The sequence below is a fragment of the Nelusetta ayraudi genome, unplaced genomic scaffold (genome assembly GCF_046127955.1).
Source record: "Nelusetta ayraudi isolate G7.1 ecotype Tasmania unplaced genomic scaffold, CSIRO-AGI_Nayr_v1 ptg000022l, whole genome shotgun sequence".
Lineage (NCBI taxonomy): Eukaryota > Metazoa > Chordata > Actinopteri > Tetraodontiformes > Monacanthidae > Nelusetta > Nelusetta ayraudi.
The window spans coordinates 2,892,501-2,920,405 of record NW_027466072.1 but is presented as its reverse complement, the minus strand read 5'-3'; the positions used below and the strand labels follow the sequence as shown (position 1 = coordinate 2,920,405).

General features: G+C 45.8%; 1 protein-coding gene across 1 annotated transcript in view; it reads right to left on the bottom strand.

Moving 5' to 3' along the window:
- Positions 1-1,040: 1,040 nt before the first annotated feature.
- The window catches only part of LOC142889392 (rho-related GTP-binding protein RhoN-like), a 27,925-nt gene continuing 1,060 nt past the window's right edge, over positions 1,041-27,905 (bottom strand). Inside the window, exons 2-5 of the mRNA XM_076028103.1 lie at positions 27,339-27,426; positions 10,693-10,802; positions 4,919-5,053; positions 1,041-2,057 (exon numbers count right to left, since the gene is read on the bottom strand). Coding sequence (XP_075884218.1) covers positions 1,803-2,057; positions 4,919-5,053; positions 10,693-10,802; positions 27,339-27,426 — 588 coding nt within the window. The 3' untranslated portion in view covers positions 1,041-1,802. The remainder of the gene's footprint in view (positions 2,058-4,918; positions 5,054-10,692; positions 10,803-27,338; positions 27,427-27,905) is intronic.

The window sequence follows — 27,905 nt, the reverse complement described above, 5'->3', positions numbered from 1 at the left end:
CCCAGGTGAGTGACTGCAGCCAGGTGGTGACTCTGCCCAGTCACAGTCAGTTTCAGCCAAACCGAGTCTTTTTATGGAATGCTGTAAACAGGGGGCTAATTATGCCATTTCACACTTTATCATCATCATTCTTGTTGTTGTTGTTGTTGTTGTTGTAATTGTTGTTAATGATAATACATTTTTTATTGCTATTATTATGAGTAGTAGTAGTAGCAGTAGTAGTAGTAGTAGCAGTAGTAATATTAGTCGTGCAAACATGCTCCACTCTCCATTGCTTGGAAAATAAAGACAAAGATATGAAAACAGGTGTGAAATGGGACCTTTAACCTTTAAGGTTGAACATAGTTGAGTGGGTGATAAAAAAACGAGTACAAGTGCAGCTGACCTTTGTCTTAGCTCCATGAACACTCTGTTCCCAGCTGTTTAACCTTAATATGCCATGCATGTCATGGATGATGAGACAGATGTTAACGCCCTGACGTGCCACGATGGGTTCAGCCCAGGTTACCACGATGCGTTTAATCGACGAGCCACGAGAGCCGAGGGGGCTTAACGCTGCCGAGTGCAAACCGTAGTTTTATCTGTCGAGACATTAATTCAATTTTTTCTTTTTTGCACTGAGCAACGAGCACTAAATGGGTCGCATATTTTGCTTTTGAAGTGAATTATATAAGCGGCATAACTTGCGCCCGTTCATTCTGTGGAAATCTCTCCGAGCCACTTGTCACAGTCATTAGAAGCCTGTTGGTTGACGCTCCAACCAAGTTAGTTTTAAATTGATTAAATAAATACATGAAACTAGTCTTGTCTTATTACGGCTCGGACGGCTGAGTGTGCTAACGAAGCTCGCAGTCGTCGGGGCTCCGCCGAGGGCTACACCCATGATGTGTATGTCCGTTCTGCCTTAAATCTGATTTAAATGTACAGTCACCATCATTTTCTTGAGCAACAGCAACCCTGGAAAAGAAAACCGTTTTCCTGCAGTCGTCCAAATACAAGGGTTCCAAATGAAAGATGCTCCAAGACTTAGCAAAACAATATACATATATGTCTTTTTTATTTTGCTTTCACATGTACATACTGTAACAGTCACCCTTTAAACTCCTTCCCAGTGCGTATTATTTGAACAATATTAAATTTCACAACACTTCAGTATTAGGTGGTGAGTGATTATTCAGTTGTCAATATTAAAAGCACTTGTGGTTTCAGAAAACTATAGTGTCCTCTTAGCCTTGTTGTTTCCCTCCCCCTGTCCATATACTGTATATATATTATCCTCAACTTGTCACCCAGAGTTTGTTGCCTGGTATTCATGGATGACTCAGAGCAGCTTGTGTGCGTCATATTGTGCTTCATGTCCATTTAACACTAAGAGAGGATAAATCATTTTTTTAAAATGAGGAACATAACAGAGGTCCAGAGCAGCACTGGCTGAAGCTGATAATTTTTCTTTTATTACTATGTTCTCTTTTGTCACAATAATAACTTCTGCCAACCGGCCTGTTTTTTTTTTTTTCTGTGTCCACTCTTGCCTATTAGTTCAAAACAAAATTAAAAGAATAAATAAAACAATGACCTCCATGATGACGATGCGTCCATAGAGAGAAAAAAAAAAATGACAATGAGAGTTTTAAGAGCAGGACAAACAGTTTGAAAAAGGAAACTCCACAGGATAGCGTTTGTTCTCTCTTGTGTTTTGTTTTTTTTTCGTCATTATTGTCCTTTATGCAGTGCAAAGAACGGACAAGAATTCACCAATAAATTAAGTCCACGTGCGCAGTCGCCGTTGCCGCCTCCGTCCACTACATGAGCACACAGCTCTTGGCCCGGTCCTTCCTGATGGCGGGCGGGTGCTCGTGAATCTCAGTCCGGGGCGGCTGCTGAGAGACCCGCTTGAGGCCGCGACGTGAGCCAGCACGCTTGAGCTGAGGCCGGTGGACGCGGGCGACGGACGCCAGCGTGGTGACGTGGAAGACGTCGCGGACGCTGTTCTCTGAGTACTTGGAGGTGCACTCGGCGTAGGCCACGGCTCCCATCTGCCTGGCCAGGTTGCTGCCCTGGGAAACACAAAGCGGACAGAAGTCAGTTGACTGGTGGTGGTCGTGGGTAGCAGGTGTGAGCGGGTATAGACCCCTTCATTGTATGCCGACATTCCAAGCCTAGCGAGGAGGCATGAGCAGCACGGGCTCAGAAACTGTCAAGCAAAGAGCAATGGATGCCTGCAGTCCTTCATTGGATATTTCCGAAAATCCGCTTTTGTTGTCCGTTACGGAATGCCAGGAATGCCTGAAAGAATTAGTATTAGCCAACGCCGATAGTCACTGGCCTTGGCATTGCAGACTCTCGATCTAGTTCCCTTACAGCGGACAGGAGCCTGCAACGTTGATTCCACTGGCCTCAGGCAGATTTCATAGAACCTGACAACACAAGCCAGCTGAATATGATTGGATTAAAAACTCCACCGTAATATACAACAATGGAAGCAGCGCGACCAAGTGGATATTATATAATGTAAAATAACAATTATGGAGAATAACTTTATTATCATATTTATGGGAAAATGTGGAACGTGTAGGCCTGCCACTGCGTCTTAATATGCATCTGTTAAAAAAAAAAAGCCAAACAGAAGACACAGTAGAGGAGGTGGAGAGGCCGTAACAATCGTTGCCGACCAATTTGGTTCCCAGTCGGTGACACTGAGGCTGAGTTCACACCAAATACGATGTTGCGACAAACAGCGGGAGGGTCTTGCACCACTTGCACAGCAGTCTTACAGAAACCGGCACGGTGTGACGACGAGCTGCTCAGTTCGCTGTGTTGCATCAGTGTCAAACTGCTGAGATGTGACATCGGTGAAAAGTCGAGCTGGGACGCCGCTTCAGCCGCCGGGTGAGTTCAAAACCGCCGTGAGGCGCGCAGTTGAAAATGAATAGGAAAAGCAGCGTCAGATTCGGGATGAGCGCAGTCGTGCAGGTGGTGGCGATGGGCGGGGTTTAGCTGTGACCAGAGCAATCAGCCACCAATAGGAGGCGGCGGTTGGTCGTCTTCTGCCCCTAGTGGTAGGATGGAAGAATGCGACGGAAGGCTGGTCCAGTTGTGTTGCGAGTTGCTGCCGAAATGTTATCGGGGTCGTAAAACCAAAACAAACGAGCTTAATGGGCCTAAAAGGCGGCACGCCGAGAGGTGAAATTGCAAACCATCCACTCCCCGCTGCAGTCGAGAGCTGTTTAAAAAAAAATAAAAAAAAATAAAAAAATTTAAAAAAGTGATGACTCACAGCTGCAGGAGACGGTGCTCATCACTGCGGCTGACAAATCGTGCGCGTGCGCGTGTGCACGAGTGACCGCAGGTGGCTCTTGCTGTGGAAACGGTGCTTTTTGCATTTCGCTCTGGAGCTCTGGAACGTTGTTGGACGCTTTTGCCCGAACAAAGAGAGTGGAAACGGAAAAGTGTTGGCACAACACTTTTTTTCTTTTTTTTTTTTTTTTTAAAGGAGGGGGAGTGAGGGGGGTAGTTTGTCTGCAAAGCCCACCCGAGTGCAGGCAAAGTGCAGCATGATGAGGCTTCTGAAACTGCCGCCGTTGCTCAGCGCTTGCCACCTCGCCGACACGCTCCTTCATTAGTTTCGCAAATATCAAAACCACCGGCTGCAAAGATTTTCTGCGCAATGACAGTAATAAGAATAACAAAAAAAACTACAGCAGTACAATAACAAGCCGGCGCGTCGGGAGAACCGAGATCCTTCGTAAAGTTATAAAATATTCAGAGCTCATGCGTGCGGCGGTGAAACTTGGGTTTAAAAGACAATTCTGGGTCGCAGATTTGCACCGTGTTGAATGAGAAATGCTTGAACGTGTTATTGTTATTATTTTATTTTATTTTTTAATCTTTTTTTTTGTAATATGTCATCAACGGCCTTCATCCACTGTTTTCCTGGGACGGAACACCTGCTGGTGGTGCAAGAGAGCGTCTGGCAGCAGGATGCGCTGGTGACGCTGCGCTGGTGAAATATATTCTGCGGCTGGAGTCGCGCTGGCAGCAGCAGTGGCGCCATTATTTTTGCATTAATGGAAACGTTGCGCGTTAAGCGTCTTTTTTCTTTCTCTTTTGTTTTTGATGCTGGTGACGCCTGCAGCGGTTCACGGTGGATGCCTTTCCCTCTGGGGACCCCATCAGTTGGTTGAGTGACTGAAACACGTTCTGGTATGTGCGTAACGCACTTGGCGTCGACGCACATCGACGACGCGGCGGTCGTGATCCGGCTGCCTTCGTCACCGTCGATCTGAAGGTCTTTGGCTGATTTGGAGCGAAGGTGTTTGGGGATGAAGTAAAAAATGTTGACGTCTCCGGGGAGCCATTCTGGTGCCATTACCGTCGGGAGGACGAAGGCGGCTGCCTTTGACTTGTGAGTAATAATAACAACAATGGGGAGAATGAAAATAAGCCACTGAAAGTCACACACGTCACTGCTCACTGTTCTGAATCACACGGAACAATCGCACATCTCTTCTGCGTCTTCTGCTGCTTCTTCTTCTCTGCTCAGCCACGACTCCTTTGTACTCGCCTTGAGTTTCTTTATTTGTTCTAAATTTAATTAAATGTCAACTTCTGAATTCATTTTCACAACTTTTATTCGTGTGTGTGTGTGTGTGTGTGTGTGTGTGTGTGTGTGTTGTTTAGACAAGGGAACCAAGTGATGGATCTGTATCATTTGTCTGTGATCATGCTGTTGAACTTTTCCAAAAATGAGTCTAATTGCGGAGAAAAAAAAAAATCTCTGCACCCCAAAACCCTTTTTTTTTGCATTTGCATTTGCACACATGATTATCTTTCATAAATCTTGTATGCCTCCTCCTGGGCGTTCACTCCGAGTCTACCGTTAGATTTCCAGCAGCCGGGTAAATGCTGCTCTGCTCACCTGTTCGTGGGTGACGGGGATGAGTCTGTGCTTGGCAAGCTCCCTCATGACGTTCAAGTCAGTCCTCATGTCCAACTTGCAGCCGACCAGCACCACCTTGGCGTTGGGACAGAACTCCTGGGTCTCAACCTGCCACTGCGGGTCACAAGAACAGGGACAGGATGCTTAACATCTCCGATGACCAGTGAGGTGCACAGAGTCTGGAAATAGAACTTTTTTTTCCCCCTTAATTCTCCTGAATACTAAAGTGGAGGGACAAAAAATGTTACATAGAAAGCTGAAAGGTGGCCACTTAGGTAGACAGTGAAAATAAAAAGACACCAATATCTGTCTTTCAATCTCAGTCCTACTCAAGATTGAGAACCAGCACTGCAAAAAAGGTTCTAGGTATACATTTCTTTGTCGGCCCCTGAAAGTGATTCAGATGTGATAGCAAGTGCTAAGAGCTGATAGATTTTTTTTTGCATGTAAAAAAAAATAACACACCAACACAAAAACATAATATGCAGTGTCTTAAACTGTTTGGGAAAGGCCATGAGTGAAAATTGTTATATTACAAAACCAAAAAATGTAGATGAAAGCCCAGAGTGAGTGAGAGAGGAGGAAAGCCAGAGAAGAAGGTTCTCCGGGCGAGACGCTGGTGCTGGAATCGCTCCTCGCAGGCCACTGACATGACAGCCAGTGTTAAATTCCTTTTTCTCCGCCCGCTATCTGCTCGCGCCGCAGCTCTGGCAGCGTCTCGGGCACAGTCGCTCTGTTTGTTTCTTCACACAAAGAAGCCTTTTCTCGTCCTGGAAGAGTGTGGTGGTGGTGGTGGTGCTGCTGCTGCCGCCGACTCCAGTGCGCTCTGCTGCGTTTTTTTTGTCTTTTTTTTTAAATGTCGGGGTGAGCTGTCGCTTCTCTATAGGCCACTCCAGCAAAGAGCGCGCAACCAGTGAATGGCAGCAATTTAGATGAGTCACAAAGAGAAAGAAGAAGAAGAAGAAGAAGAAGAAGAAGAAGAAGAAGAGCTGTTTGTTTGTGTCAGTGTGAGGAGCGGGTGAGAGGAAAGGCAGAACGGGAGCCATCGGACCAGAAAGTCTGAGTTATCAAAGGGAAATAGAGGCGCTGACGTACTTTTGATGAAATGAGATAAGGAAAAAATTGAAAAATATTCTTGCAACTCGGGAAACAGCAGAGTTAAAAAAAAAAAAACATTAAAAAAAAAACAGCAGTGATGGATTGTGGTGGTGTGGATTCTTTCACTCTGCACCATGGAGTCTTATTTCTTGGAGCTTCACACAGTTTCATTACCCGAGGAAGGGCGCTACGTGATTACACGCTTGTTAAACACTGTCGACTTTTTAAGGCTATTTCTGTCATGGAAGTCACATTTTCAGCTGCGGGTGCCGAACACACATCAGCCCGTCGGCCGTCGTTTGGGTCCGCACTGACCTCAGCACCCGCACGAGAGGCTCGGTTCCAGCTGTGCAGGGAGGAACATTTGCAATGATCTACTATAAATATCTCGAAAATACGACAAGATGTGAGTGCGACAGGGTGGGGGGTGCGTGAGAGCAGCCGACAGCTCTCGACGACTTGTGTGTTGTGTGTTGTGTGTTGTGTGTTGCGCGGCGGTTCCGCGGCAATGAAAGCTGCAGGGGGAAAACACAAGTTGGCCTGGAAAGGTCACAACACATTCAAAATTAAAGCAGCGCGCGGAAGACAACACTTGAGCAGCGGCGAGCGCTTCAGCCGCATTTAATGTGCGGGCGGCCTGCGGCGACACGCAATCACGCACTGTGGGAAACTTGTACTTGCACACAAAGGTCCGCAAACATCGGCGGCGTCCAGAGAGACAAAGTCTCCCAGCCGGGGGCGCCGGTGACGGTCGATATTCATGTTTGCTGCGGCGTCCGAGCAGCCTTCTCTGAGCTTCGCTCGCACGTTGGCAACTCACACGTCTCCGCGTGAACATTTGAACCTGATATCGAGGAGAGAAAGCGGGCGGACGCCGCTCGCTTGTCCCCGGATGCTGGCGAACAACGGAAAAGCTCATTTGGTTTTGACGATTCCTGGTTCCCGCCTTGAGATTCCGCTCAGCCGTACTGCCGCTTCTGCTGCGTCCGGTCTATTTGCACCTGAGTGTCGAGCTTCTAATTGATCATCCTCTCACCGGCTCACTTCACTGGACAAAATGTTCCACTACAGCGATTCAACGCACTCAGTCATGTGGCCGAGGTGAAGACAACCTGCTGGAGGTCAGAGTTGGCGTCAGAACCACGGATGTACAATAAGAAGTGGATGCCAGACTGGCAATATGGCGGCGTGGCGATTCTTTTCCTGTGGCCACTCGAGGTACTGCAGCCAAAAGGTCCAAAAAGCGTTTTTTTCAATCGACCGTAATACAAGAATAAATACCTGTGAAACATCTGACAGGACGACTGCGACCTGGAACATCATTTTTTTTATTGTAGATTTTGAAGTCATGGATCTTTAATCTTTCCAGAAAATGTATAAAGGCCTCAGAAGAGAGTTTATTCCTGGCGTAACATCACGTCATCGTACGTGATGCTGTGTCTCGGCTCGTTCTGATTGGCCGATGAGTCCTGGTGCATCACTGGAGTCACAGAGGCATGACGGGAAGTGAAACTACTGCGCGTGCCTCTATGGACTGCATTATGCGCTGGGTGGGCAACTCTATTGAAATGAATGCGTCTCCGTATTGGACAGTTGGTGGTCTGGTCAGAACCGGGGAAGAAAAGAGGAATGAAGCGAACTCTGGACGCAGCCAACAGGGTGGTTGGTGGCAGGCGAGCAGAGAAGCGTCCTAGAGAGAGGAAATATCTCCCAGTGAGCGGCTGTTGTGCTCAGGAAAACGCCTGGTTGATGTCAGGGGTCAGAGGTCAGAATGGGCAGACTGGATGGAGGCAGTGGAAAGACAACAGTGACTCAAATCACCGGTTTTACCAACGTATTTACATACACGGTCCTGTGTATGTGTGCGAACAGAAAGTCAAGACGAGTGACGGCACAGAAATAATGGCAGAAAAATACAGAGGAGGAAATAACAGCTGCTGGGATGGAATCATTACAGCCGCCCAGGTCGGTGTGAACGGGCCGCTGGCTTAATTGCAGTGGCCGGCGCTAAAAATGAGCCGTCGTCACAGCTCATTTTAGCGCTAATGGTAATGTTTTGAAAAGCCGGCTCAGTCGGGGGTCAAGCGTGAGTTATTCCTGCGAGATGAGCTTCACACAGTGACACCGTTTCCCCGACTTTGATCGGGGCCCCCTTAAGGTGACAGCTGGGCAGAGAGTCAGAGAAACAAGTGCAGTCCGGCTTTAATGCCCTAACAAGGCAGAACGAAGGAGAGGGAGACGGCGCCGAGGGGAAGAAAGAGACCCAAGGGGAGACGGGAAGTGACGGGGAACCGAGAGGTGCTCCCGTAGCTTAGCGACGGCAAGACGGGAAGACGAGTGGCTCCTGAGGGGAAATGAGCGGGAGGGGAGCGCTGCTTGAAGCGGCCGGCTGACAGAGATGACAGAGGGAAATTGCAATGCGCCGTGAGGGCGTCGCTACACTCGGAAAATGAAAAATGTGTGTGAAAATATGCATGTTTGTAAAGGAGAAATGCACCCACTTATCACACATGCCGAGAATAATAGACGACATTTGTGAATGAAAACTTTTCAAAGTTCCGCCAAAAACATCAGAAAACAAATAAACAGTAAAATATTTTAAGACACAGAAGAAATAAAAGGGAAAAGAACAATTTTAAGGAGGACGGGACAGTTTGTGACAAATTACAAAATGTTGCCCATCATTTGAGAAGCAGATTTGGGCCAAAAGATCCAGCAAACTAGAGTCAAACCAAACTACAGGCCAAGAAAGTCCCGTATTTGATATTTGCCTGATGAAATAATCCTCTCCTGATCACCACTGGCTGGCCGCAGTTTACGCATCCGATGATCGAAGGCTCGGAGTCGTGGTTGCACGCGTTCGCTCTCTAAGAATTTTTCCTGGACGGAATGAATGGAGTGAGCGACCATTGTGTCCCTGAGACGCCTGAACTGACCCGCTGCACACATCACTCTGGAATCCCGCTCTGGCATTGTGAGGGGAGTTCATGCGCACCTTTTGTCCGTGCAGAGGTCGTCCGGTGAGGTCGAGCGAGCACTGCCCCACACAAACCCCCGTAGATGTGAGAATTTGTCCGCCATAAAGGAAAAGTGCGGCGTGTTCAATCCATGATGTCAGCGATGAGTGATGGTGCCGCGGCAGGCAGGAATGTCGGCGTGCCGCGAGGTCGAAGCGCTTCACCGGCCGACGCGTTCCGCCATTTTGGTCCATTTGGTCGTTTTGAAAAGAGTTGATTGGTTTAGCTTTAAAAGAAAAGTCTAAAAGTTGGTTCTTGTAATATCTTTGAAGTGAATGTTGAGGTTTTTAATGTAAAAAAAAAGTTTCTGTTCTTGTTTGTGCAAACACTGCCCACTAATACTACTAACGCTAAAGCTAATTAGCGGTTTTAGCAACCCAATTGAGCAAGGATTAAATAACTGCTCTCCAAACGCTGTGCTATTTTATTCCTGTTACCATTATAATTTTTCCAGAAGGTTTTTTCTTGTTTGTTTTGTTGTTGTTTTCTTTGCTTTTAAACCCTAAGCTGCTAAACTGCTCTGGGTCATTTTGTTTTCTTTCGCTGCTAAATGAGTTACCAGAACACTTACTGCCAGGAGTTAATTGTAGCGTGGCTGTGCAAGCTGGATCAGTGAGACTTCAGAGTCTTAAATCTTACTGGGGCAGGTGTTGGCCTTCAAGCACTTGGGCAGCGAGATTGACAGCGTTGCCTCGATCAGCCAGCACACTGACTCAGCGTTGAAAAAAAAAAGGGCACAGCAACGTCTGTTCCAGGCAGACTTTGATTTTCAGGAAGGATGCTTGAACAGAATCACCCACTGATTCTAAACTCACTTCAAAAAACTGAGTCAAATCCAACATTCTGAAGTCTGTCCTTCTCGCCTGTCCCGGTCTTCCCAGTTTTGGCGCCTGCATTACTTTTCTTTGTTAATTGGAAACCAAAAGTCTTCTTCAGTTGTCTAAACGGTTTTTTGGGAGTCCCGGGTGTTCAAATACTAGTGAGGAAGACCCTGGACTGTTGGGATCTGCAGTTGTTTTCCTGTCTCCCCTGTCTAGCAGCTGCCTGGGCGGGATCGTCAACACGATTGGCTACACCTGCTCCCACGACTCACCTGCCACTGGTCCACCTGATTGCCGTCTGCTCATCTACACCTGTATTTAAACCTGGTCTGATAACCTAGACCAGGGGTGGGCAAACTTTTTCACTGGTGGGGGCTGGAGCAGCAGCAGCAGCAGCAGCAGCAGCAGCAGCAGCAGCAGCTGCTGCTGCTGCTGCTGCTGCTGCTGGATGGATGGATGGATGGATGGATGGATGGATGGAGTGTTTGGGTGAGCCTGATACTGAGTGCCAAGCAGCGAGAAAATGGATGCTATGGAAAGTTTGAGATTTCTCATCCTGAATTAGGCCAAGCGAATGATAAACTTTTCAAACATTTTGCATTAAAGTATTTTTAGAGGTCGGTGGGAGAGTTCAGATTGGAGCTGCAGCTATCCAATATTATTCAATTAATCCAAAGATTATTTTTGTGGTTCAACTGGATTACATGATAATTTAGTGGAAAAAAATTTGGAAGAATGTCGATGAATCGATCGGTTCTAGTTGAGTCAAGTGTCAGAACCAAAACAAGGAGAAAAAAAACCCCACTGCTGCACTGACCTTCTTCAGGACGCTGTCCATGGTCTCTGGTCGGCTGACGTCAAAGCAGATGAGCACGGCGTCGGCGTCGGGGTAAGCCAGCGGCCGCACGTTGTCGTAGTAGGACGAGCCTGGAGCCACACAGACACACACAGAGTTGTCACCATCCTTTATTCTACAACAGGTGGATCCGGTGTCTCTAAGTCTCTTTGCTTTAACACCCCAGCGTCACTGCAGATGTTTCTTTTGCAAGCGATAAAAACTGTTGTGAGGCATAACTGCGGTGAAGTTGGTGACTGTGTAGACAAGCGCTGACATGAGACTGTGATATAATAAAGGTCACCTGGTCTGTCTCCATGGAATGGGTTTTGTTGTTGTTTTCCCTCTGTGTGTGTGTGTGTGTGTGTGTGCGTGTGTGTGCGTGTGTGTGTGTGTGTGTGTGTGTGTGTGTGTGTGTGTGTGTGTGTTCTGACCCGGCCGAGGGGACACATTCCTAAACATTCCCCTCATTGTCTGCAACACGGCCTGCTTTTGTCGCCGTACCCAGCCGGGCCTTTTATTTTGTCACTGAAAAATGTGTTTGACGGAACATTCCCAGGGAACACGGCCGAGTCGGACTGCGACACACAAAAGAAGCTGACTTTTATTTTTTTTTTTTTCAAACGTCGCACACACAGAAGTCAGAACACAGCGAACGAGCGGTGACTGCATTAAGAGCTGGAGACACTTGAAACTGCACCAGCAGTGTGTTTGGTTGTGGACGGTCGATTGTGTGTTCTAGGTGTGAAAGGATGGTATTAACTTTATTATGCAGATTTTCTTTTCTATTTTTTTTTTTTATTGCATTTGCCTGTACAAGCACAGCACTTTCAGGTTTGCTGTTCTTGTACAATGACAACAAATAAAATCCTAATCTGTTCTATTCTGTTCTATGATGCTAATATGCAATGGTCATATCAAATTCACGTGTTAAACAAAATTGCTGGGTAGTCCATGCAAAACAAAATTTTCAATTAAATTCAAATTTAAATCAACGCTACCAAGCCAATGTGTTTTAATTTTGGCCTAATTTTTTTTCTCATTTATTCTGGTTCTACATTCAATCTGTGTACACGCAGGTGCTGTGTGCAAGAAAAGCAGGATGTCAGGGGTTAATACGGGGGTTAAAACACAATACTGTATTAACCCCCAGAGGAAATTAAAGTTGACGAGCACCGTTTCACTGTTGACTCAAACCTGCAGTTCAAGTCTTCTGGTGCAGAAAGGTTACGTCTTAAAAGGTACTTTGTTTAACGCTGTAATCAGCGTCTTTGTGTTTACGTTGCATTCATGTAGAAGGGTGGTGAGGGGGTGTGTGTGCCTAGAATTCTTATTTCCTACCAAAATAAGGGCCATAATCCACCTGCAGTCGTCCAAACTGCATTTATCAGATCCCGTCGGCCCGGCAAGATGAGATGTGGTCAAATATGTTGTTTGCAAAGTGGCTGAGTGAGCACTTTCCGCAGCGCACCAGGCTTCCACTGAGCACCCTACTTTAGTCCGCTGCTCTAATTAGAACTTTGAAAGTGGCAAACAATGATTTTTGTTTCCCGGCACGCATGAAAATTGCCACACATGGCGCAGGTGCTCTGTTTTGTGCATGTTGTCTCTTTATTAACGTTTATTCAGCTCAACGGTCTGCATCACTGCATCACCAGAAGAGCTAGACTTATAAATAATAATGATAATAGCATGAATGAAATGTCTGAGGGAACAAACGTCAGCTTGCTGCGGCCGTGTCGTTTCTGCCGTGAATCCAATATTGTCGGCTGATGAAAACAGGAAATTGTCTTCTGCCGAAGTCGAACCAAATATCCGACGTAACGCACCGAAACATTCTCCCCACGAGAGAAAACTCATTTCAATGGACCCTCGTCGAACACGAGCTAAGTGGCTGATATGAATCGTCTGCTGCACATTACCGGGCCACTTTGATTGCGTCTCGTGATGGAGGCCGACACTGCGAGAGAAACAGCGAGGGAGCTTTTTACAGCAAACCTTGTGATAGCGTCACCATAGGGTCATGTATACATACCATATATTGCCATGATAACAATAGAAAATGAGTAGCTGTTTTTTTTTTTTTGTTCCTTCACTGTCTGGTTCAGCATAGACAGATTGTTTCCTGAAATTTAAAACACGCTCATCAACCATCCAATCTCCTCGGTTAGATAGAAATATAAAAAGCTTTGAAGATTCCTCTTCCTCTTCAGCTTTGATTTATTTTGTTCTGTTTACACCAAATTATGACCGCAGAATCCAAATGTTGCAGGAGGAATCGTGACTCATCAGAGCAGCCACACGTTTTCCAGCCTTCTGATGGCCACATTTGGTGATCAAATTTGGACAATAGTGACGGACGTGCTGGCTGTGGTGGGATCTGTTGGGATCTGTTGGGGATCTCTTTGCAATTGTAATGTGAGACGCCTCTGGATGTGAACTGTTGCTTCATTAACAAAGATTGATTGATTGATTGATTGATTGGTCCCGTGTGAGCTGCAGACTTTAGTGGGGACGGCTGATTATTGAAGTTCTCGCTGTCTTTCTATCGTCTCAAACCACTCTGGTTTCCTCCTCCGACCGTCATCAAAAAGGATGTTTTCTCTCTTTGGGACCTCGAGTTGGTTGTGATGAGCTGGAAATCCCAGTTGGTCAGCAGCACTCAGACCTGCAGCCCTTCTGGCACCAACAACCACATTCAGACTCCCTTCAGTCCTCAGTCTTCCCCACTCCTGATGCTTGAGTTCTACAGTTACTGCCATGTGATTGACTGGTTTTGGTTTGAGTCACACTGGACACTGTCATTGCACGAATGATTTATTTTTATATATCACCCCCACTAGTTTTTCTAATGCCTAGCGACGCACTCTAAGAAATATAGTTTTTATTTATTTGCTTCACTGAGGAAAAAAAGTTACTTTAATCAGAATAATAAAACGTACGGCAACTCCAGTGAACCAGGTCTTTGTTTTTTAAGGCACTCGTGCTATAAACTGTCAGGCAGTTTCGTCTCACCCAAACTTGTCCCGAGGCAAGAACCAGTGAAACTAAGAGAGCTGAGTAACATAATGGAACCATTACGCTTTAATGCGCTTTTAACACAGCATTTTGCACAACCTCATTCCGGCCTGCTACATTTTTCAAAAGGAAAGAGAAAATAATGGAGTTGGGATTGAGCTCTCCATGCAAGTCAGACAATGACGACAACGACAACAATAACAACATGGCTACGGTGTTGCGTCACGACATGTTTCCAGAATAGCAGGATGCTGATCGGGGGGGGCGGAGGGACGATGTCCTGCAGGCACCGTCAACCTAATGAGCAGAAACTCTTCCACTCTCATCTAACTCTGGCTGCATAAACGACAAGTTTTATTTTTATCTTTTTCAAATTTCTGCGTCAAGTTCAGTTCCTCTCCGCCGCATTCTGTGGACTGCCGTCCCTTTATGTGGTTTGTTGTGCTTCCAGGACCTCATTTTGAGTCTTTGTACCGCTTCCTATCGGTGGATCTAAAAGCAGAGGCTTTGAAAAGTTTATTTTATTTGAAAAGTTTATATTTTTTTGAAAAGTTTATTTTATTTTGGTGGGGATATTGGCCGATGTGATTTATTCCACTGGACCAAAGATGACTTTAGTCTGTCTTTAAGTGAACAGTCGCCTCAATGCAGTTTTCCACAGATTTTTAAGTGATGCTGAAAAAAGTGTAAATGAATGAATGAATGAAGGAATGGATGGGGATTAGCTTCCCGCTAAAAGCGATGCTGATTTGTTCAACCCTCCACATATTTAGACAAAAACAACCTTGTCGCTACCTCGAGAAGAGGTATCAGTGTCCTTTGTTACATCACAAAGGGCACTGAGCACACAAGAAAGGTTACATCATTTCTGAGGAGTTCACTGACAGGCTTCATTTAAAAACAAAACAATAAAATTTGTTATGTGGATTTTGGCACAACATGGGGCCTTAACATTAGTTAACCGTTTTTGCTTGTAAAAAAAATACAGCTGCAAGATTCCTCATAAAACTTCTATTGGTACATAGTAAAAAGTAACATGAAGACGCAGCGAGATTTACAGTCTCACAATTCCTGTCCAACATCATTGAACAGGAAGCACTTTTTGATGACTTGATGGCGCTGCTACTGCTGCTTTTGCACGTTTAAAGTCCCTTTGTGTTAAATTTGAAGGAATCTGATGGTATTAAATGTAACATGAAAAACATTTGCATGCTTTTTCATCGATTTTCATCGCTGTAATTTAAAAATGATGTATTTGTGTCAACAGACCACTATTGCACCACCACCAGAACATGAACCTGCTCAATGTTTCACAATTTAATTCGGTCCTTCCACAAAGGGCGGCGGCTGATGTGGTGTTCCGACAGGTTCAATTCGGTTACAACAGCTGTGTCTCTGGCAGTTTTTCCTGTCTTGAATCCCACGCTTGCCTTTTGTCTTTATTATCCAGCAGTGTCAAATCCACCAAAAACACAGATTGATGGCATCTGAGTCTCCTGCTCCGTCCACTCGTCAAACTATGTAGTCTAACACTATGTAGTCTTTTTTTCCCTGTCAATGCGATGCTTTTTCCATCGCAGGTTTCAAACATTTTCCCCCCGTTTTTTCAGATTGTGACAAACAACCTCCTCATGTAAGTGGTAAAAAAAAACAACAACTTTTTTTTGTGCTTTTTAACAATAGGCATGTTTCCATCTGGCAGATTTTCTACTTGCGCTCTTCCAGCCTTCATAGAAATGCACCCAATTTTGCACCTGCACAGGTTGCGTCGCCTCTTAAGAGAAAAAAAAAAATCCGCGGTTGCCGCACAGGCTGAAAAACTTCATTGGGAGGGAGGAAGTAGTCGCTCGTGGGCAGACGCACAGATCCAGGGAATGCAAAGTGTGATTTAATTGCTGCCTTTGGTGACGAGCGGTGTTGCAACCAGTAATTAGCTCTAAGCGCAACAATTTGTCACAGCTGTATGAGGCACATCAATGTGGCTCAGTTTTGTCTGATTATTAGTCCGTGGAGTCGATATTCAGATATACAGACGAGGCTTATTAATCAACGTCCTAATAATTAAGAGGCTCCAGTCTGACTTGATGGAAAACAGGCATCGTATGAAGCTCCTTGATGCGCGCCGCTAATGAGCCCCTCTGGCAAGATTCTTTAATTATTAAACAAATGAAGGGGCCTTATCAATGTGATGCTAAATATTTTAGACCGAGTGATGTCTTTTCCCCTTTTCTCACTTTGTTTCATCTTGTAAAAATCATTACTAAATCGTCCGCTGGTGTTTTATCAGAAATTTGTCCGTCTGGTTTGACGAGTGTTAAGTTTTAACGAGCCGGATAAGAGCTGAGCAGACTTCACTTGGAATCTGAGGATTTAGCGGCTTTCTATTTTTTTTTTCCTATTTTTTTTTTTTTTTTTTTTTTAGGAGGAAGGTAGACACACCTTGCCGCGTACTTTCTCAGAAAATCATCATTAATCCCCCACGAGTCTGCCAGATGTCTTAATGACTCCTCCTCAATTTTTTAAAGCCAGTCTGTTCCAGACATGCCCTTCCAAAAAAATACAATTATAAATGAGTCCTTTATTTGGTACAAAGTCACGTCAGAGGTCCTGGAACATTAAGTCATTACAATTCACTGCTGCTAGTTTTGGTGTGTGAACAAAGTCAACAGAGACTGTGTGTGTGTGTGTGTGTGTGTGTGTGTGTGTGTGTGTGTGTGTGTATTTACCTACCTATCCAACAGGGGACATTTGTGTCATTACGCACTCACCAACAGGGGACCTGATAGCCAAGCGGGGACATTTTTCAGGTCCCCACTTGGACCTGCTGTTAAATCGAGTTAATGAAGAACCTCTGGTGAATTTTTAAAACATTTTTGCCAAGTGGGCACTTGGAGGTGTGCGTGCGTGCATGCGTGTGTGTGTTTGATTGTTATCATGCAGCTACAGTTCTCTATAAGATGAAGTTGTTTCTGTTTGAACTGCAAAGGCAAAAAAAAAAAAAAAACACAAAACAGAAACAAAAAGCCTGACTTGACCGATCATCATCATCTGTGTAATTCCTACTGTGAGTTCATAATCCTCTTTGGTTGTGAGATCATTAAGTGATTGATAAGCATGACCAGAAAACTATGATATCACTGAAGGATATACTGTTACATTTAAATAATAAATTCAAAGATCCCATTAACCCAGCCACTTTTAAATGATTTTTTCCCCCTATGTTTTTCATCCCTGACTCTGGTGTGTCTTGCTTAATTATCCCCCCGAAAATAAACAGATCTCCAGAAAACAGCACATTTAGCCCTCGCTGTGCAAAAAATGCTAGATTCTAACTTCCTGCTAAAACCAATGCTTTGTTGGGTCTTCCGTGGGTTTGGAAAAAAGAGGGCAGTATCAGAGGGAGGCACCAGCACCTTGCTGAGGGGGGGAGGTATTATTGCATTTTGTGACATCACAAAGGGCTGACTCTCTAAAGTCCATGTTTAGGCGTACACTTTCTGGAAAGCAACAAGTAAAAAGAGAAAAGAGAGAGGGATGGATTCTTCTTTCTTCTTCAACAGTTGACCCGATTTCTGGTTTCAAGCAACAAGAGAATTCCTGCAAGTTTTATCATATCTGTATCCCGTCAGTGAGATGCCGCGAGCACAGCCACGTCACATTGCGGCTCTCAGAAAACAAGACGGTGTTGAAGTGAAATCATTTCTGTGTCGGGTTTCTGATTCAGTGAGCACAGAGGGCAGAAAGTGCAGCCTGCAAGCGCAAGACATTTCGCCCAAATCAGCAGAAATCCAGCAGGGTTTCATATAATGAACGACAGAGAAAGGGCAGGGACTGACATCTGGGCTTCTCCCCAGCACATTAAACCTCTCGCCTCCTGTCGGGACTTTATGTGGCGACCGAGTCGCCGTATGTCCTCCTGCAAAACGCTATTCCGCCAAGTCAGATGAAGTGAACCGAGCGGGGAAAAAAAGCTTTCAGCGTAACTTTTGTGCTTCTTGTAGGAAAAAAAGAAGTAAAAGTTTCCCAGCAGGGACATTAAATCCGACATTCTCCTTCTTCTTCTCTTCCTTGGGGCCGTGCCCTTCACTGGGTGCCACAGCCAATCATCTGCCTCCGTCGAAACCCCTCAACATCCTCCAGGCCTCCTGCCAGCCACTTCCGACCTCCTCTGGCCACGTCCAGACCTTCTCAGTCTGGCCTCCCTTGGCTCTCGGTCTCCTAAAACATGCACCATCTGACGGCCGCTCAGACGGCCTCGTCTCCCTGATCCTGTCCATCCATGGAGAGCTGCCTCCAGCTCTGCCTCCAGCTCTGCCTCGTCTCTCTGAACCAGTCACAGCTGCTGCTCTCGCCACCGTTTGTGCATTGAGTCGACATACTGACAATATTAAATACTTAGACCACGTGCTTTTAACATTTGCGGAGGATCGAATTGTCAAAACGATGACTCTCCATTTGTAGCTACATGAAGAATCAAACCACAGTTTAATCACCACAGTGTGTATAATTGTGTTGTGCAGCCAGTAATAACCCCTGTGCGGGCAACAACATCGTTCTTGTCAGCTCTGCTTTTATTTCTCATACAGTATTTTCCAAGACTGGCTCAGTTGAATGGATTCTCCCGGATGCTGCCAACTGAACCATCGTCAGAGTCCGACGCTGATCTAAAGCCGGTCTTCGCCCTGGTGGGGCGAATTAAAGCCGTCGGCTGAGGAAAGAAGAGCCTTCGGAGCGGCGCAGCGTCACATCAGCAGGAAGAGGTTGGTGTGCTGCTGCAGCAGCGCTGGGGGTTGTTCTTACTGCTGCGCTCGTGGCTACTTCTTGCATTATAGATGAGGATTAGAGAGGGTCTTCAGTGGGTGGACAGACCCGGTAAGTGCCCTTTGTATGTGTGTGTTTGTGTGTGTGTGAGTGTGTGTTCTGCTTTGTCTTTCTGTTTTCCTCCGCTCACATAATGAGCCGTTAAAGTTTAAAGACTGGTGCCTAGAAAGCGGCAAATGGCCAGTGGCAGCCAACAAAGAGAATGAAAACGAAATCAAAACAAACAACCAAAGACGAGCCCGACGTCACATCACTGATATCAAACTACATCTAACAAATAAACACTGCCGATGTGTCAGAAAAAGACATAAATATTGAAGGCTGAGTCTTCAAATGAAAAGCGTCGTCGAGCAAATGCCTCTTTTAAGGTCGACTTTTCCCAATTCACAATAATATGATAATAATGACCCAATAAAAGTGTTTTTTCTTTCATTCTCAGGTAAATTAGTATTATGCACATTTTCTTTCATTCAAAAAATAACCTATGGACTGTGATGTGGTGAGCATGGGCCATTCTGTTGGTTGAACTTCAAACATTGCCGTATAGTGAGGTTTGCACGTTGGTAGAAAACCACCACCTCAGCACATTATTCACTGGTTTGTTTGCATTTTAAGGTTTCAAAAAGCCCCCCCAAAAAAATCCCTCTCACCGTGCTGAGACAGAAACATTTCAATCTGAAAGCACAAGTGCCAGTTTGTCCGTGTGTCAAAGTGGAACAAAGTGGGGGAAGAAAAGTTCTCTGCCTTCCCGTCAGACTGTGCGTCTCTCCGACAGACTGCTCACTTACACTGGCAGTGGCAGAGACACGGATCAGTCGCCTCCCGGGAGCCAGAGTGCAGCGAGACATCTAGGCCATCGATTTCCAGCGCAGCTCCGGCCGGCCGTCTGATGGGCTCGGGGCAGGCTGAGTGTTTACGCCGTGAAAAAAAAAAAAATACTCCACTGTGCTGCACCCTCGCACAATAAATCCTTCTGACTTCACCATTGCTCACTCGGTTAATAGGTTCCATCCTCCCTCCGCCCCACACACGCGCACTCACTCACTACTCACACTCCCTTTCAGATGCACTAACACACTCGTGCACCTGTTTGAGGGATAAAAACACACTTAAGCTAAAAACACTTCTGTCCATAAAGCCACTAAAATGCTCCGTCACGTAAAAAGCTGTTCGCTCCACTGGGGTTTTTTTTTTTCTGCCGCTGCTGCTGAGCCAGGTGCCACTTACACTCCAATCTGGAACGTCAGGGAAGAGCTCTCAAGCAGCCAACGTGTAATTGGGGTCATGGAAAGCTTCTCATAAATGAATGATGGATTGGAAAGGCAAGCCTGAGAGCTGGGATGGATGGATGGGTGGATGGGTGGATGGGTGGGTGGATGGATGGATGGATGGATGGGTGGGTGGATAGATGGATCGGTGGATGGATGGATGGATGGGTGGATGGATGGATGGATGGGTGGGTGGGTGGGTGGATAGATGGATGGATGGATGGATGGATGGATGGATGGGTGGATGGATGGATGGATAGATGGATGGATGGGTGGGTGGATGGGTGGGTGGATGGATGGATGGGTGGATGGATGGATGGATGGATGGATGGATGGGTGGGTGGATAGATGGGTGGGTGGATAGATGGATGGATGGATGGATGGATGGATACTTGCACAGTATGCAACACACATTAATCCGACACCTTTATCTCTTTTGTCCATCTGGGCAAGAGCCCAGAGAAAGCCTTTGAAAAATGGAGGAAATATCTGGAAGGTGATTGGACGAACCTTCTGTAAGCCACATGCACGCGTCAACCATTCAATCAAGTAGCAACATTTGGAGGCTTTGCATTGGTGCGAAGCGGGACATTCAAGTTCTTGTAATTGCCGGCCACTGGATTTCTGTCTCGAAAGTGAAAAACCAAACAGGAGGTGTTTCTGAATTACAACCCGTTTTCCTGTTTTAATTTGGAGAGTTTGTGAATTAAAAAATGGGAAAAAAATACATTTATCTGCCTCTGTTTGCTAGGGACATGAATGAAAAATAGGAATTAAAATAAGTGTATCAAAAATTGTGTTTCGAATAGTTTTTGGTTGTTGTGACCCGGGAATGGTAAATTCAAAAATTTTCACAATAGCATTTCCTTCCTCGTGTCATCAAAACGTAAAGGAAACTGAGTAAAAATTATGTTTATTTTTTTTCCCCCTCTGCATCTCATCAAGATGGGTATGCAAGTCACAGTCAACACACACACACACAGACACACAAAAAGAAAAGTGCGTTGTCTTTGTCTGTGTGTCTTTCAGGACAGACTTGTTTACACTGACTTACAGGGAAGACTCACTAAATTCCAGCCACCTGCCTCTGAAGCCGCTTCGGGGTTTGAAGCTGAGATTACAGCACATTCCTCACCCATCACTCTTTAAAGGTGCGACGCTGCAGGTTGAGCCGGTCGACTCCTCGCCAGCACTTTCACACGATGTCAAAGTTTTGTAACGCTGGCGTGAGAACCATGTGTGCAGCCACTGTTCTGGAGTTTAGAAAGTCCATAAAGTAAAAAATAAACTCATCTCACTATTTAAAAAAATAATAAAAACTGAATTTTTGCTGGTTTTCTGATTAATCCAGCCAGCTGTTCCCCAGCTGCGACCGTGACTTAATGTTTTTGCCGGAGATGCTAATTAATTGGCATAATTAAACTATTCAATATTTCTTTCAGCTTTATTTTTGTGGATTTGGCAGGCAGTTGAAAGTGACCGTGCTGACTTGTCGTCAAGGTCAACACATGCGCCGGCTCACCATCAGCGCCGTTGGCTTGTGTCTTCAGTTAAAATGTTTGTTCTCTTCCTGATTTTACAGAACAACCTGCGGCGAGACAAAACCTCGCACTGCGTCCCACCGTCACCCCGTCTTCCAGCGTAGGAATGCGGAGAGACTTGCGGTACCGCATTTGTTCTTTCATGCTTGACGAGTCGCTGACATGAATACACGCAAGGTAGGAAGGAGCAATCAGGACAGTTCGTTTGAAGAAAACAACAAATGACTCTTGAGAAACAAGAGTGTCGCAGAACTTTTAGAAAGGTGCAAAGACACATGCAAGCAAATGAACAAGCGCAACACTTTATCAAGGCTCCCCAAAAAACTGAACATTTACATTCAGTCAAACTGACTGACAAACAATAAAGATCTCCAACTCAACAGCTATGTTGATATCACAGGTCATTAACGTGCTACAGGAGCTTTCCATTCCAATTCACCATCCGTCTCAAATACGGTTGGTTCAACTAAGAAGCAAGAAGCGGGGTCTATATTTGTTGCTATTTCTGTGCCGTAAGACGGAAAAAGCCGTGCTGAGGTCAGCGCTTATCTGCCCGACAGCGAACGTTTGCTAACTAATGCTAGCAGTCGCACAAATCTATCAAGTCGTGCCCTCCGTCGGGTTCACGTTGTCATTGTCAGCCTGCGATAGTACTAGGAAATTGCGTTGTGTTGTGCAGTGAGTCTTACTGTCACAAAAAAAAAGGTTAGTTGTTGCATTGCTGACGAAAACGAAACAAAAATAGCGAGGACGCACCGAGCGCAACACGCTATCTGACAGGGATGTTGAAAGGTCGTGCGCGTCACCTTTAAGACAACTAAATAGTGCACAAATGGCTTGAGGAAAGGTTGGAATTCTGTATATTAATCAGCAGATGGTTCCTTGGGAATAAAGGTCACCTCTTGATTGGGCATGCTAGTCCCACTTTTGACCTTTTTTTTAAGTCTTACGCTGGATCGGAGCAGGTAATTATGGGGCTTGTAGTCAGATCAGCTGGGTTTCAGGCAAACAGCAGCAGTCAGTGTGGCAGAGAGGGAGATAAATACGGCGAAAAGGTCAAATTTGGAGGCCCAAACAACCTCAACTTTTTAGACAAACAAGGAAATGGAAATTAATTGAGTGACTTTAGAGAAACGTTACAAAAACCAATGAATAGTCAGACTCTAGGACTTGGGTTGTGGCACTTGAGGACTTCCACATCTCTGACAGCTTCTCGTTACAACTGTTGTTTCAGCTGCAGTTTAGCACCATTAGCACTTAGCGTCACGGAACTGCCTCTTCCGGATGACTCCTAGGGGCTAAATGCAGATTAAATGGAGCCTCTGAAAAAAAGGACCAAATGCATTGCGCACCTGAACTTCTACTTATTCAACATCAGTGATTAAACCCAGTTATTTTTGGGACTGACTGAGACTGAGGTAATTCCCTTTTTGCAGACGGCTTTGTCATGTGCGGCTGGTTACGCTACGATTGCGTTGGCTGCCACAAATGTCCCCTTCAGGAGAGACACGGGCACATCTGTGAAAGTGGCCAGCAACTGGCCGAGCCGAGCCAAACAAGGAAAAGTGCTCAGATGGAGCAGAGGAGCGGACCACGCAGTCACAAAATATGACGCTGACGATGAGAGCAAAGCTTCTAAATGAGGTTTCATGAAGGTTTCATCGCTCTCTGCATTCTTGACTCGGCGCCACGATACAGTGGGAAATTACCAGGAAGGGAAAGAGCGAGGAGGAGGAAATGTCGCGGGAATAAGGAAGACCAACGAGGAAGTTCCGCTGAGCATCGGCAGGCCGAGGCGGGACTGACAAACAGGTTCACAGGTACGTCAGGGAATCAGGCGGGAGGTCGAGGAGGCCGTGTTGGTTCCGCTCTGAGTGTCTCATTAATTAAATCCGCTGTTTGTCTCTGTTGGCACCTCGCCACTCAAGACTTGATCCTGTCTGCAAACCTGACATTTCGTCGCTCGGCCTGATTCCTTCTCGTCATCCGAACCTGACTTCTGTTTTTATTTTTTATCTTAAAAGTCACCGCGATACCATCTGCAGTGTCATCTCAGTTCATTTTGAGGTGACTCGCAACCATTTGTCCTCTGTAATATAAACGTACATTTAAACTGTTTTAGTGGCTTAACATGGTGCCTTCTCCAAAGTTATAGTCCTGTAAAAGCGTGGAAGTGAATCTTATTTTATACTCTATTTGCTGAAAAAGAAAATACAATTAGCGAGTTCCTCTTAAGCCTTTTAATGGGGCGTGTTGGAGAATATCGCACTAGGCGGTTTATGGAATCAGTGTAACTCCCAGCAACCTCCACAAATTTCACAACAAAGTTTTTGTACGCTGGCAAAGTGTTTTGTGGAAAACCGATTCTGCTGATTGAACTCTGACGTCGAGAACATTTGGCTCGCGTGACTCTCCCGTGCGAGCGGCGCACACCGCCGTGTTTGCAGTGTCATAGCCGTGCGTGTGAAGTTAACACGACTCCTCACAGCCGGTACCAGCTGACCTACCGCAATAATTGCAACTCGTCCAGTTCACAGCAGCTCCTAAAACACTCTCTCCGCTTTTGTTCACCTCTAGGCTGCGTCCTGTGACCTCCCTTTGACACACCTGAGCTGGAGAGGATGACTGTTTTTAGCGGACGGGGCGAACTGCAGTAGGCTGTGGCCGGTCAGGTCAAACTCTGAGATTTCTCTGTGGTTCGCTGTGCGAAACACTGCGTCGCGATTCAAATCTCTCGTGATGACGTTGTGTTGTGTTGCATTGTGCTGAACGCGATCACGCGCGTACGCAGACGAACCCAGCGGCGCTGCCTGGTCCGCGTGCCTGCACAGGCCCCGTGAATACACTTGGCGGCAGACGGCGATGTACATACTCAGTCTGAACAGGTTGCATAAGAAATATCAGTGGGAGTGGGAGTGAAAAAAACAACTATTATATTATATAGAGCCACCGTCTGGAAATTAGCCACACTCACTGGAGACAAGGGAAGGGGTGTGGTGACAATTCAGTTCACAAACTCATTGTTGATCTTGTTAATCATCAAAATGTAGGCTCGTGTTTTCGCAATGATTCATTTCTCCTTCTTTCTTAGCTTGCATTCATTCTGGACATACAGTAGCGACAGTGGTAGTCAGCCAACAACTGGTTTTCCATGTTTCACACACGGCAGGCCCAGCTCTCACTCATCCTCGTAAACAGTGTTTAGGATCAGCAAATGTTTGGATTTGGTAGAATTTTGGACTTAAGGGACAAGTGTGCTGTCGCTGGCTGAGAAAGAAGGAAAGGCTTTTATTATTTGGGTGTCTTCTACAGGCTTTTATGGCAAAAGATGTAAATAGTCATATTTATAAAGTCAGAGCTATAAAACAAAACTTTTATGCTATTTAAAAATAATTTGAAAAAAATATTGCTTATCTTATGAGAAGAAACTGTGAGGAGCAAGAAATCACTGGTTTGAAAAAAAGATCAGATTTACTGCCAATTCTTAATTTGATATTATCCCAATATTTCGGTTTGACTGAATATACTTGCAAAGTGTAAGTGCAAACAAATCAGTCACTATTGCTTCATGAATGAATAAAAAACACATGAACAGTCTCTGTATTTGGAGGCGACAGGTTGTAAACAGCGCTCTGGCTGCTGTACGTCCTCGCAATAACCCGCCTTGAAAAAAAAACTAAAGGGCGACTCATAAATAAGTCAAACTGAGCTTTTTCTTTCTCCAGCTGCGCTGACTGACTGGGATGAGGACTGATTTCACGCAGCTGTGGGAATACACGGGAAACCACGAGACGTGTTACTGCTCATCAAAGTCACTGGCAGTCACTCCTGCCGTCGCTGCAACGCAAACAGTGATGGATTTTCTGTGGCAACATTTGTGACAGTAAATGGCTGTTTGAGTCTTCCCATGGTCTGTGTGTGTGTGTGTGTGTGTGTGTGTGTGTGTGTGTGTGTGTGTGTGTGTGTGTGTGTGTGTGTGTGTGTGTGTGAGAGAGTGTGTGTGTGTGAAACAACCACTAATTTCAGCGTGTGTTGCTGTTGAGAGGCAGCGGGGCGACCTCGCCCTCAGCCTGGACCAGCGGCTCCTGGGCGGAGGACGCTCTCCGTGTGAGAACAAGTTTTCAGGCGACGTTGTTACGTAAAGGGGAGCAAAAAAAACGGGTGGTGGGTGGGAGGGAGGGAGGGAGTTAAGGCCCTGAAGAATCTCGAGTCACAACACAACAGCGGTCTGCTGGTCGGCGCAAGAACAGCGAGAACCTCTAGAGACGCCCCGGACAGCAGCAGCACATTAAGCCCTCTGTTTGCAGCCTCCCTGCTGAAGCTGAAACTCTGGCTTTTAGCCAATGAAATGTCTGAAAGGTGGTTTCAGTCAGATGGTGGAGTCAACATCTGAGGGGCCGGGGGGAGGGGAAGGTGGGTTTGGTAGGTTTCAGAGAGGTTATCAGTGCTCTCCGTGACATCATCAGGAGTTCATCCACATAACTGTGTACTTTAACACACAATGTTCTCGTTCCTGGGGAGTTTACCGACAGGCTTGGACCTTTAAACCCTGAGCGTTTCACAATCTTCTGCCAAATCTCCTTATTAAACATACAAACAAACAAATCAACAAAAAATTGTTGTTGTTTTTTTGCTGCTGCAAACCACCCTTCTGAGCAGCCTCTCAGTCAAGCACACCCCTCATGCAACCACCTGTGTTCTTGGGATCATTGTGTGTCACTCCACTAAACACACACGCACACACAGACGCACTTACAAAAGAGAAAAACCTGCCCTGGCGCAGTTGAGTAACGTGACAAAGAGCCACGGGAGGGAGGGAGGTGTCGCTCGGCCTCAGGATGACCTACATCCAAACAGGACGGAGCCACCAGGCAGGGGCCCAAAGAGTGTTTTGACCCCTGGCGTGTATTTGTGTGTGTGTGTGTGTGTGTGTGAGAGAGAGAGAGAGAGGGTGGGTGGGATGGATGATGATTAAGTGGACGATACTTCTCGGCCAACATCTACCCGAATGCCGACGAGCTGGATTCTGCCTCGGCGACGATTCCTTGCAGCCACAGTCACTTTGATGGACTTCACCTCTCAGCGCTTTCAGACCAAACGTGTCGCCGGCTGATATCAAGTTTAAATTGTTTGGCTCATCCGGGCGTCTTTCTCCAAACACGTGGAGCGACTGCGGGCGGACACTCACACAGGTGTGGCTGGCAGCCGGTTTTGGCCCGCAGCCCGGCCGTCTTGGAATGCCGAGACAGAAAACACTTGACGATGATGATGATGATGATGATGATGATGATGATGGTGGTGGTTGTGGTCAGTGTTGGGGAGTAATGAGTTACATGCAAAGTTATAATGTAATTTAATTACCGGTACAAAATAAAAATGATTGTGATCAGTTACATTATTCAAAAAAAAAAAGTGTAATTACATTACAGTTACTTGTGTAATTATTAATTAGTAGAATTTTAATGGCCAATTTTTGGGCTTTGTGTTTAATAATTTTATGTTTGTTGCTTTGCATGGTTCTCCTGCACTGGCTCAGCGTGAGCGCCGTCCTTTTGTTTCCCTTCACAAAGAAAGTTTGATTCACGATTCTGATTGGATTTGATTGGTTCTCCTGTCCAGTTCAGAACTGCAGCGCCCCCTACCACTCGCCTGCCAGTTCAACTGCCTCTCTCTGTTTTGAGCACTGCTGAAAGCGTAACGCTATCAGGTCTAAATAGTTGAGAACATTGATTGTAAATTTAGAAAAGTCCAATCAAATGTAATTAGTTACATTACTTTGATCAAGTAATTGAAATAGTTACGTTACTATTACATTTGCAATAGGGTAACCGGTAATTGTAACCAATTACATTTGCAAAGTAATCTTCCCAACACTGATGGTGATGACGATGACTATGTCGATGACGATGACGATGATGCATTGCTGCCTTTTGTCTCGTGACACAGAAACTCCCCAAAACAACACCTGAGCACGTCTTACCTGAAGTGTCCCACATGTTGAGCTCGATCCGCTGCTTGTCGATCTCGAAGCTGGCTGTGTAATTCTCGAACACCGTGGCAACGTAGTTCTGAAATGAGCAGCAAAGGCAGCCACACTTAGACCCAAATTCAGATGAGTGTTTTGTGAAAAAAAAAAAAAAAGTTTGAAATTCTCAGTCCGAGTCCCTGTCTTGGACTGAGATGGGGAACAGCTGAGGCTGCAGCGCAGCTCAAGAACAGTTGAGTGTGTATGTGAGGCCAGACATGAACTTTAAGCTGCGCCGCTCCTAGAAATTTCTCTCAAATGAATTGAACATGTACATCTGCACTTGGCTTTATTCTTACAGATTTCTTGTTAGGCAACACTGTGTAGTTTTTGGTCCTTCAATTGTTCAAAAGTTAGTTTTAAGACAAACTGGCCTGGCTAAAGGAGAACGGCGCCTCTGCTGTTTACATAGTGTGTCCAGCTGGCCTGGTGCAGGAGTGGGTAACTAGGGTGCTGGGCAGGCAACCATCGTCGACAGTCCTAAAACCAAGACAGGCGGCTCTGCTGTTTAAAAGACAGAGG